The sequence below is a fragment of the Fukomys damarensis genome, unplaced genomic scaffold (assembly GCF_012274545.1).
Source record: "Fukomys damarensis isolate Sample0158 unplaced genomic scaffold, DMR_v1.0_HiC HiC_scaffold_8, whole genome shotgun sequence".
Lineage (NCBI taxonomy): Eukaryota > Metazoa > Chordata > Mammalia > Rodentia > Bathyergidae > Fukomys > Fukomys damarensis.
Genome location: NW_022900920.1, coordinates 31,563,178 through 31,576,018, shown reverse-complemented (window position 1 = coordinate 31,576,018; position 12,841 = coordinate 31,563,178). Strand labels below are relative to the sequence as shown.

General features: G+C 37.5%; 1 protein-coding gene across 2 annotated transcripts in view; it reads right to left on the bottom strand.

The window, feature by feature from the left end:
• Nt5c2 (5'-nucleotidase, cytosolic II) overlaps positions 1-12,841 on the bottom strand; it is a 91,902-nt gene that overhangs the window by 42,965 nt on the left and 36,096 nt on the right. Inside the window, exon 1 of one of the 2 annotated variants that reach the window (XM_019207791.2) lies at positions 6,586-6,681. The exons of the other annotated variant lie outside the window; for it this stretch is intronic. Coding sequence (XP_019063336.2) covers positions 6,586-6,659 — 74 coding nt within the window. The 5' untranslated portion in view covers positions 6,660-6,681. Of the gene's footprint in view, positions 1-6,585; positions 6,682-12,841 lie in introns of those variants that run through there. 2 annotated transcript variants of the gene reach the window in all.

The following is a 12,841-nucleotide window of genomic DNA, read 5'->3' as shown; positions in this document are numbered from 1 at the left end:
TGAGACTGATCTGGAACTCACTATGCAGCCCAGGCTGGTCTCGAACTCACAGCGATCCTCCTGCCTCAGCCACCCGAGTGCTGGGATTACAGGCGTACACCACCACACCCAGCTTATAATTCATTTTTATATCTTACAATTTGAAACAGAATGGAAAATATTTTTTAAAACAAGGCCTCTGTCACAGATAACTTGAGAAGCACTGTCCTAAAGCCCAAGTCCAACTTTAGTCATTGCTCACACCAAACTAATAAATTACAAATTCTTGGATCTTCAAGGAGTTTTAAACCACCACTATGCTATTAGTTTGATCTTATGTGTCCTAAATGTGCTCTGTGGCTTTCCTGATGCAGTTCTCTGTAACTGTGCAGTCATCTCTCTTATTATTCAAGACCTTCTAACTTGTTAATTTTTCTTTCCTAGAAACTATTCTGGAGGGCATCATAGCACACACCTGAGGCAGGAGGATCACAAGTCTGAGCTCAGCCCAGACAATTTAGTGACTTTAGTAAGGCCTTGTCTCAAAATTAAAAATAAATTTCAAAACAGAAAGAAACTGTTCTGGATATTCCAGAAAACTAGGCAGTAGTAATGCCTCTGGGTCTCAAATTATTCTTCTACTTAAAGAGATTTTTTTTTGCCGGGTGTGGTGGCACATGACTGTAATCCCAGCTCTTGGGAGGCTGAGGCAGGAAGATTGCTGTGAGTTCTAGACCAGCCTGGGCTACATAGTGAGTTCCAGGTCAGTCTCAACTACATAGTGAGACCCTGTCTCAAAAAATAAAAAATTTTAAAAATTAAAAAAAAAAAAAAAAAAAGAGAGAGAGAGAGAGAGAGAGATTTTTTTCCCTCTGGTACCAGGAATTGAACTCAGGCCCTTGTGATTGCCAGACAGACTTGCAGTGCCTCTGAGCTAAACCCCTGGCTACTTAGAAGAGATTTCATCAACAACTAAAATTCTATAAAGTTGTGATTTAAGTAAAAGATTTGAATATGCAAAATCCTTTATTCTGGCACTTTTTGGGTCACATATCTAAAATATGTGAGAGGTCACATTTGTTACTGCATTCTAAACTTTGAGATAGGATTTATAGTCTTCCCAACGCCTAGCACAGAGCTTTATAAATAGACACAATGTTTAACAGAATTAAAAGTTTCCTCCCTTTGCTTCCTACTCCATCTTCTGGTATCCTTGAAATAGATCCTTAAAAATTGAAAGTTCAAATACCACAGACAGACACTTTAGAAGGGGTTATAAAAGCAGAAATCATTTAGTATCATTTATTTTTTTATTTTCATAAACTTCAACCAATAATGATTTTAATATTTTCTGAGGAACATCTCAAGAGAAACACATTTTACCAAATTAAGACAAAATAACAGCAGCCTGTGCTCTCTTTGAAAGAGAACCCACTCTAGTACCAGGGATAGAACTCAGGACCTTGCGCTTTTGAGGCAGGTCTGGAGCCACTAAGCTAAATCCCCAGGCCCAAAAGAGAACCCCTTTAATAAATGGTATTGGGCAAACTGGCTTTCCACATGCAAAAGATTAAATCTACACCCATATCTCTCACCATGCACTTAACTAAAATCTAAATGGATTAAAGATCTAAATATTAAAACAGTAACATTTAACCTGCTGGAAGACAAGTTAGGTAAAACTCTTGAAGTCACAGGTGTAGACAAGGACTTTCTGAACAGAACTGCAGTTGCACAGGAAATAATTCCAAGCACCAAACCAAAAGGCCGAGCAGCCTATGCTTTCAGAGTCTGAGTACCTGACCCTCCCCTTTCCTGACAGCAGTCAGGCCTCCTCCCTTGCAGCCCACAAACAGGCCCAGGCAGCTAGCCCAGTGCCTCTCCATCAGCAAGCTCCGAGGCTGCCTCTGTGGCTACCCTCTAGGGCACGCTCACCCCTCAGCCCTGATGCGTCTGGGCTGGGCTGACAGCCTTTTCACCCTTCATGTTTGTGCTCCAGGCCTGCTGCTGCCTCTGAAGAGCGGCAGAGGACAGTGCCCCAATAGGACAAAAATCAAGAAGGAACACCAGGCTCATTGTTGATATTCCCCAAAATCCCCAAAGCCCAAAGGACCATCATCAATTCTGCTCTTCCTTCTAGAGACTCCTCTAAAGAGGCAGCCATCCAATTTCAGTGCTCCCATTTTTAAAGAAACACAGGTGCTATCAATCAAGCAGCCACTTCGTAACTTCTCCTCACCCCTGCTGAGCTGTCACCATGAAAAATGAGGCTGTCCTAGACACCCCACAGCTGCTTCAGGAGTTGCCTTGGCTGCAACAGGCTTGAAAGGCGGACTTATGCCAGGTCACTGCCCCGCAGCCATTCTAGACAACTCCATCCCCTATGCCACTACTCTGAAAGTCTCTAAAGGTCCTCAAAATGTGAAAAACTGTTCGTGCATGGCCCACACCCCAACTACATAAGCATTGTCTTCTCACATCCTTCAGGCCAATCCAAGAGGGCTCCCTCCAGTGCACTACTCCCTGTGCTGAAGCACACATCCCAATAAAAGCCCTGCTCTGCTGGTCCTAAGCCTAGCTGTGATTCTTACTTCAGCTGAGTGAGCTGAGCAGACTGTATCAAAAAGAATAGGTGTTAACTGGGGACTAACAGCTCCAGAGAACAATAAAGCAACACAGAACCAAGAGGGCAGAGACTGATACACACCAGCAATGACCTGCAGAAACAGAAGAGACCTGTCATGACCTGAAGAGGCTTCTGGTCACCAGCAGAAGAATGTTAGGGAATCAGTGGAAACTGTGGAAAGAGCTCCAGATAGCTGCAAAGGGACCTACGAACATGAAGGGGTGGCTGGAAGCCACCAAGAGCTGTAACCCTAAGAATTAAGAACCACTGGAGATCAAAGCCTGGAGCCTCTAACATCTAGGGAGCTACACTTTGTCAGTTCATGATTTCTGTTTAAATTGACTAAAAGAATTCTCAGTCAACGGGCAATATTAGCATGCATAAAATAAAACTTGAGTTAATTAAAATACTCATTTTATTCACTCATACATTTAGTATTAAAAAGTTCCAGAGAAAAGTCAGTATGGAGACATATATAGAACAAAATTTATGATTTACATTTAAGATGGGACCAATTGTAAAACGTACCCATGTTATATTCAAGTGAAAAATTGGGGAAAATATTTTTAAAAAGTCAGAAGTCTTAGTAATAGATTCCACATAAAACGAGGATATCAAAAACAAACAAACAAAAAATACTAGGATATGAAAGGGCTAAGGCAAGGACAAAAGCAAAATGTATCTGCAACGCAGAAATCCACAATATGCACATCATAACCCAAACACTGAGTCCAGGGAGGGAAGAGGAAAACCGCCCCCTGAAAATCTGAACAAACAGGTTTTATAGGTTGTGGTTTGACCAGGGATCGAACTCGGGCCCTTGCACTTGCAAGGCAGGCAGCGGAACCACTAAGCCAAATCCCAGGCCATGGTTTGAATTTTTATTACCAGCAAGACTGATATGAGATTCCAGGAGAATTGATACCAGATTCCATAGAAGATTCCAGGAGACTGAAGGAATAAAAAGTAAAACCTGCCTAGAACAATTTAACTTGAATTACAGGTGATACATTACTAGACACAGCCCAATTTCAGATGTTTCAGTGTGGGGAAAATGCGTACCTTGACAGTGATAAAATATGGGCTGGGTATGTACTTCAACACTAGAGTACAGGTCTACCATGTACAAGGCCCTGTGTTCAGTCCCTCCTCATACTGGGAGGGGAAAAAGTTAAAGTATTTCGAGTACAGATGATAATATGTAATGCATACCATCTTTAAACCGAAGATTTCAAAGTACACATTGAGACATATCTAAACTCTAAAGGGGCTGGGAGCATGATTAGCTTAGTTGTAGAGTACTCGCCTGGCATGTGCAAAGCACTAGGTTCAATCTCTAGCACTAAAAAAAAAATCAGTGAAGACATTAAAATTTCCTTCATCTTCATTTTCAAATGAAACTAAGGCAATGAGAGCAGAATAATGGGACATAAAAGAAAAGAGTAACAAATGAAGAAAAGCACACAAATTAAGAGAAAAACCAGAGGTGATACCAGTACTTCTAGAAATAAATTTACTATTTGAAAGTCTCTAATTAAATACAAATTTTTCCAGTCCCCCTTTTTCTGTTTTCCTCTAAACTGTTTTCACTTTTTCTTTCCAATTCATGAAAGACCAGAGTACAGAAGATAATCTGTAAGGTATCCTAAAATTTCAAGGCTGATGTCTGTGAGACAGAAATTACAGGAGAAAATATGATTATCACATTATCATTAGGCCAAATTTACAAGTCCACTTTTAACTTCTGGTTTTTTGTTTTTTTTTTTGGGGGGAGGGTACCAGGGATTGAACTCGGGCCCTTGTGCTTGCAAGGCAGGCCACCAAACCGCTGAGCTAAATCCCCGGTCCTGAACTTCTAATACAAGGTCAAAATGTAGAATTTAAAATAAAAATAATAAAATTCACTTTGGTTTCTTAACTAAAGATCAATTCTAGTAATAAAAGCATTTTAGAGCTGGGAATATAGCTCAGTGGTAAAGTGTTTGCCTACTATATGCATGGCCCTGGATTTCATCGCCAGAACCACAAAAACAAAAATAAACAAAAAACATTCTAACAACTCTGACTAGTTAAATCATGTCTTGTTGAACATTATACATTACATTACGCATTCTAGGGCACACCTATATTTTCCCAAAGGTGTTGTTTTAAATAACATTTTGGGCTGGGGATTTAGCTTAGTGGTGCCACCGCCTGCCTCACAAGTGCAAGGTCCCAAGTTCAAACTCCCCCCAAAATAAATAAATCATAATCATAATCAACATTTTTATTTGCAAATTTTAATTCAGCAAATTGAGCTTCTCGAGTCTCAATCCCTCACTAACTTTACTGAGGTATAATCTGCCCATTACAATTAATTTAGTTTGGTGAGGAAGAACATACCTGTAGTCCCAGCCACTCAGAAATCTGAAGCACAACTGCTTGAACCCAAGAGCTCAAGGCCAGCCTGGGCAAAATAGTGAGATCCTGTCTCAGAAAAATTAAAACCAAAACTAAATAAATAAAAATCCACCCATTTTACATGTAAAATGTTGAGTTTTGACAACCGTATATACTCATGTGACAACTGCCACAATCAATATGTAGTGTATTTTCTTCAATCTACAAAATTCTTTCCTGTCTTTCTGCCCCAAATTTTGGCCCTAAGTTACAGCTCATCTCTGCTTTATGTCACTATGATACTCATACAAAAGGAATACAACATTATTTAGTTGTGTCTGGCTTTTTTTTTTTTGTATTGGGGAATCAAATTCAGGACCTTATGCTTGCGAGGCAGGTGAGGGAACTACTGAGCTAAATCCCAGCCCTGTGTCTGGCTTCTTAACATAGTATTTCTGAGATTCATCCATGTTGCTGCATATATCATAGTTCATTCCTGAGTACTGTATTATATGAATATACCACTTTGTTTATCCACTCAGTTAATAAATACTTGAGTTGTTTTCATTTTTATGATAAAGAATGTTGCTACAGTCACATACAAATCTGTGTGGACACATGCTTCCATTTCTCTTGGGTAAATATAAAAAATGAAATTAACTAGGATCATATGATAAGTCTTGGTTGAACTTGAAAAGATACTGCCAAAACTCAAATAATTTGCACCCTCATCAGCAATGCATGAGAGTCCCAGCTCTTCACAACTGTGTTTTTACTTCGTTGCAGTGCTGGAGACAGAACCCAGGTAGATATTCCATTGCTTAGGGTTACATTCCCAGGTCCTGTCAATATTCTTCATTTTAGCCAATCTAATGGGTATGAGTGTTATCTCATTAAAGTTATAACTCATATTTCTCTAATGCCTACTGATATAGGGCATCTTTATAACACCTTATTTGACATTTCTTCTTTTGTAAAGTATATATTCAAATCTTCTGCCCACTTATAAACCAGATTGATTTACAAGAGCTCTTCAAATATTTTATCCTTTCTCAAATATAAATATATTGAGAATATTTTCTCGCATTCTGTATCCTGCTGTTTAATTTTAATGATTTTTTTAAAAAGCAGGTTTTTTCCTCCATTTTGATGAGATTAAATTTATCAATTATATCTAAAAAATATTTAACCTAAGTCAAGGTGATAGTTTATATTTAGGTATATGACAAATTTTAAATTACTTTTATGTATGAGACATTAAAAACGCTAACATCTTGGGCTGGGGATTTAGCTCACTGGTTCTGCCGCCTGCCTCGTAAGCGCAAGGCCTGAGTTCGATCCTCAGTACCAAACAAAACAAAACACTGCACTAACATTTCATCAATGAATTACACTGGCTTCATTACTGAAAATCACTTAACTACTATACATATTTGGGTCTATGAACTATGTATTTGGTTCCATGCTTTATGTCTATCCTAACAATAATGTTAGGTTTACACAGGTTCCAGTACATTTATACATCACTTAACCATGGGACACATCCTCAGAGATGAATTATTAACTGATTTCATTATGTGAACTTCATGGAGTATACTTACACAATCCCATTTATTTCTGAAGATAACAAAAATAAGTTAATTGATTTCATTTGCATAATCCAGGTATTCCACATGTACTTGCTGATTATCTATTCAGACTGCAAAGAAATTGCCTCTTGGGCCCCTAGAGATAAACGTAAAAGAATATCTCAGTCTAATATCAATAGACTGAGAGATATATAGGTCTGTAGATAGAGATATTCCTCTTTCTTTGCATATATTTTTTCTTTGCATAAATTTAACATATACTTTACCACAGGGGAAAGGTTAACACTAATTACTTTCCCCTATATTTAACTTCATCCAGAAATACAGTACACTTTAACTCTACAAACTAACTATACACAGTTATAAACAACCATGCATACAAAACTTGATGAATATACCTGCATCTGTGACAATCCTCATAAAAATTGCTTAACATTTATAATCTGTTCTGGAAGAAAAGAAAACAAAAACCTGCCTGGAGTCTTCCATGACTACAGCCATTTAAGTGTTCAGCACTGTATATTATAGATAATACTTGGTAGCTTGTAAATGAAATTAAAGAATAAAGTTTTATTATGGCAAAAAAACCATAAAAACCTAAAAAGGAAATCTTTTCAAAATTTTCACTTTTAAAAGAAAACTCAAAGTTCAAGTGATGTCATGAGATATCTAAAAGTAATACTAAATTACTTATGGCTTGGTTATTCTTTAGTCAGTAAGGTTTAAGAACAGCAGTAAAGTGGGCCAATTTTATTTTGCCCATAATCAGTGTTTTGATTATATTAAAATATATCATAAGCATGAGGCTCTGGAACCACTTTCTCATAAGACAAAATGAGAAATATCAAAATTAAAAATGTACTGTGTTTTTAGTTTCTTTTGAGGGAGTTATGTCCCATTTAACCACAGGGAATATCTCTCTAAACCAAATCTATGAAAATTAGAAATTAAATAACCAACACTATGTAGTCATTAACTGGACACATTATAGTGGTCACAGAAAATATGCAATAATTCAGACTCTGAAGTACAAGAGAAAATATTTAAAAAACAATAAAAATATAACATAAGTATTTTTATAGTGAAGGCAAAGAGGAATAGATTTTCTTTTCTTTTTTAACCTGCACTGCCCAAAAAAGAAATAAAACTATGGTTGCTTTCCATTCAATCTTTCACACTATTATTTCACATTTAAATGTCTTTGAATCTTAAAACTTCACTCAATTCTTTGGTAAACCACCACTATTAGTGTTCAATCTTTATTAACAGAACGTTAAAAACAAAAAAATGAGTTTACAATTGGGTAAACGGTGTTTTCAGCTTACTAGCATATTAGAATTATCTATCCCGACTATTGTCTTTCAAAACAGTGATACTAGCTTTACAGAAGATTTACATAAACCACTGTTAAGATTTGGGTTGAATTTCTTTTACTCTCTGCCTCCACAATCACACTTGAAAGCCAGCACTGTTTATTAATCTCCCAATTCACTCAGATGACAAATCTTCACTGAGAAAAGAGAGAAAGAATAATAAACTCACTTACCCTTCCTTAGACATTCTTAAAAATCTACTTCCTCTGGATAAGAATACAGCATCAACAAACAAGCTCCACTGATCTCCTGAGAACTGTAGCTCATTTGTTAAAGCACAGAGAGCTCAGGCCCTGAGAGGCCCAACAAATGTGGGCACAATGCCCACCCCTAACTAGGCGATATCAGTGACCAATATCCTCAGCTTTAAATACTTGAAAACCCACTAAAGGAAAAAAATTGGAGACCAGGAAAATAATTAATGGCCTAACCTTTTTAAGACTGGCCAGTGAAAGAAGGACACAGTCCAAATAGCAAGTCCCCACAGGAGACAGGAATAACCACTGGCAAACAGAAAAGGCAAGTGTACCCCCTAATGAGGCCCTCCAACAGAACACAAACAATGCCAGTTTCACTGAACCTAGCAGCCCTAGTCAGTCAAAATCATTTTCCATTTACTCTGGGGGGAAAAAAATGAAATAAATTATTAACATTTAGTTATCAGTTTATTTGCTGCTTTAGAAGATAAATATGAACTACAGAAAAAGAAGTATTTATGTGCCAATCATATTACAGGAGAAAAGTTATTTACATATTAAAGTCTTTTTTTCTGATTTTATTAATTGCTGTTCAGGAAAACATTTACATTCACAAATATTTTCCTCAATAGCCTGAAATTTTTAACTCTTGTGTAAAAGATATTTACAGATCTTTAAAAAATAGAAGTTAAATTTAGAACACTCTAGGGCTGGGGATTTAGCTCAGTGGTTCCACCTGCCGCCTGCCTCATAAGTGCAAGGTCCCAAGTTCGATCCCCAGTACCCACCCCCAAAAAAATTTTTTAGAACACTCTAAAGGTTAATCCTAAATCTCAGAGCAAACTGAAATTTCAAAGAAAAACATATGCAACATCCCTGGCTTCTGACAAGCACAATACACAGGGATCAGGCAATCAGGGAAGGAACAAACAAGACTGCTGAAGTCTGACATATGGCAAGTAATTCAGATGTGTATACACACACACACACACACACACACACACACACACAATATATAATATATATATTTTCTATACTCCTTAAAAAGAAAAAAAAACTTTCTCTTTAAACATTACCTAAATATCTTACCATAAAGGTTTCTTTAGTTACTAAAATGTTTAGTCATCAAGTAATTAGAAGCACTATAAAACACTATAAATTCAAAGTAAAGTATGGTGTAATGGAAGATAATGAGCACCAGAAAATGCGATCTAAATTCCAGCTCCTCCACTTTTCCGGCTTTGGAAGCTTAAATAACTAACTTATCCCAAAATTCAGATTTTTTTAATACACAGACCAGAGATAATATCTGGTAGATGTGTCTGTCATCTCTACCATCCAAGGAAGTACTGCAACTTACTTGGGGCTGAGGGAAAAGGAAATGTAACCAGATTACCTCACTAATATATCTCTTTAAAAAAAATTTTTTTTAAATCCAAATCTCAAATTGTATATAAAATGAAGAATGTCCACTGACTTATCAAATCAAACTCCACAAATACAAGAATACAAACTGAATATGAAAAAAATGATCTAATCCTTGTGGCTGTCCCCTCCCCATGGAGTCCCTGGATTTTCAGCTGTGGCATCAAGCTCAGCATGGTGGGAATAAATGTAATCACTATTGTAAGAGTTTACTATTGGGCAAAGACAAGAAAATAAAACTTCTCACTTCAACAGAGGGTACACATGAGAGTTTCTGGTGCAAAATACAAGGCATTGTCTGAAAGTTATTAAATCTTTCAAACTCCACACATATAACAAATATGTACTAAATGTCTATGTACTCAGTACCAGTAATACAAAGAAGAAAAAAATGACTTTCCCTGATTTTTTTCCCCCAGTACCGGGGAATGAACTTAGGACCTTGCCTTGCAAGGTAAGGTAGGTGCAGTGCCACTGAGCTAAAATCCCCAGTCACTAAAATCTTCCACTGATTTTTAAGGAACTCAAGAACTTGTGGTAGTGGCCCACTCAAAAACAGTAGCTATAAACTGGCCATGGTGCCTAAGGCAAGAAAAACATAATGTTGGGAGTTCAACCTGGGCAATTTAGCAATCTGGCAAAACCCTATCTCAAAACAAAAACTGGAGTGGGGGGTAGGGTGCTGGTGATGTGGCTTAGTGCAAAGGCTACTAGATTCAATCTGCAGTACTGAAAAAAAAAGAAGGGGAAAAAAGAAAAAAATTTTCATTTACTATATCACTAAAAAAAGTAAAATATTTATGAATAAAATTTTAAAAATAAATCTAAGACCCATACTCTGAGCACTACAAATACCACTGTGGTTAAAGAGCTAAATATATGAAAATGAATCATACAATAATGCTGTGAAGATAGCAATACCCTTCAAATTGATGTATATAAAGTCAATAAAATCCCTAACAAAATTCCAGTTAGCTTTTTCTTACGGAAATTGATCAGATTCTAAAATTCATATAGATGTAAACAGGCCCCAAAATAGCTAAAATCCTGATAAAAAAGAACAAGGTGAAGGAGTTATCCACAGTTTCAATACTCACAAAAAAGCTGTAATCAAGACTGTACGGGGGTCAGTGATTTAGCTCAGTGGATGCCTCGTAAGCACAAGGTCCTAAATTCAAACCTCCCCCCAAGACTGTATGGTACTGACAGAAGGACAAATAGATCAAAGAAATGCGAGAGGAAGTCCAGAAATAAACCCATACATCTATAATAAAATTATTTTTTTTGTCTGTTTTTGTTTTTCGAGACAGGGCTTCACTATGTAGTTGAGACTGACCTAGAACTCACTACGTAGCCCAGGCTGGTCTCGAACTCGCAGCGATCCTCCTGCCTCAGTCTCCAGAGTGCTGGGATTACAGGTTCGTGCCACCACGCCTAGCTAATAAAATGATTCTTGATGAGAGTGCCAAGACCACTCACTGTGGAAAGAACTGTCTTTTCAACAAATAATGCTGAGACAAACTGGGCAGAAAAGAATGGATCTGGAACCCTACACCTTGCATCATACACAAAAAGTAACAAGATTGTAAAAAACTAAATGTATGGCTGTGGATATAGTTAATTGGTAGACAATTTGCCAAGCATGTACAAGCTACTGGGTTCAACCGCCAGTACCACAAAACAACAACAACAACAACAACAACAAAAAACTAGGTATAAGATCTAAAGCTATTAACTCAGAAGCAAGCATGGTGTAAGTCATTGTGAATTTGGATTTTAATTGCTTCTCAGCCTTTGGCTAAGATCAAGTGTGAGTTTGGATATTAAAAATGGTTTCTTAAGAACCATTTGCTGCATAAGCAACAAAAGACAGGTAAACTGTACTTTATCAGTATTAAAAACTTCATAGGTCAGGCGTGGTGGCGCATGCCTGTAATCCCAGCACTTGGGAGGCTGAGGCAGGAGGATCACTGTTAGTTCGAGACCAGCCTGGACTACATAGTGAGTTTCAGGTCAGTCTCAACTACATAGTGAGACCCTGTCTCAAAAAAACAAAACAAAACAAAAAAAACAAACAATAAAAAAAAAAAACTTCATAGGACACTAACTTCAAAGGACACTAACCAAGGAAGTGAAAAGTCAATTTATTAAATCAGAAAATATTTGAAAACCATGTATTTGATACAGATCTAGTATTTTGAACATATAAAGAACTTTTACAACTCAATAATAAAATGACAAACAACCTAATTAAGAAATGAGCAAGCCAGACCAGGTAAAGTGCCACATTGCTAGAAACTACTCAGGAGGAGCTGGGCATGATGGCACACGTCTATAATCCCAGCACTCAGGAGGCTGAGGCAGGAGGACTGTGACCAGCCTGGGCTACATAGTGAGTTCCAGGTCAGTCTCAACTACATAGTGAGACCCTGTCTCAAAAAAAAAACAAAAATAAAACAAAACAAAAAACAAAAAAAACAAACTATTCAGGAGGCTGAGACCAGAGGACTAGAGATCTGAGGCTACCCTGGGCCATTCAGTAAAACTTTGTCTCAAAGTGAAAAGTGCTGGGGAATGTAGTTCAGTACTAGAGCACTTGCCTAGCATGCATGAGGCCTTGAGTTTAATCCTTAATACCATTAAGAAACAACCACACACACACACACACACACACACACACACACACACACACACAAAAGATGTAGTTCAGTGTAGAGAGCCTAGCATGAGCAAGGCCCTGAGTTCAATACCCAGTACTGTAAAAATATACAAAGGTATTAAGAACATGAAAAGATCCTCAATATCATTAATCGTAAGAGAAGCGTAAATCAAAATAACAATAAGATACCACTTCAGACACACTTAGGGCTATAATCAAAAGACACAGCAAGTGTGTGAGAACATGGAGAAACCAGAACCTTCACACATACTAGAAGCAATGTAAAATAATGTGTCTGCAGGCTGGGGATTTAGCTCAGTGGTTCTGGCACCTGCCTAGCAAGCGACAAGGGCCCAAGTTCGATCCCCAAGTAACATACATACATACATACATACATACATACATACATACAGTCTGTATTGGAAAACAGGCTGGCAATTTTTAGGTAACTTAAACATAAAGTTACCCATAACCCAGCAAATTCCACCCCTAAACAATCAAAAGAAACATCCACAGGAAGTATGCACAATGTTTTTTTCGCGGTACTGCAGATCTATCTCGGGACCTTGTGCTTGTGATTCAGACAGCAACGCCCCTGAGCTATATCCACGGCC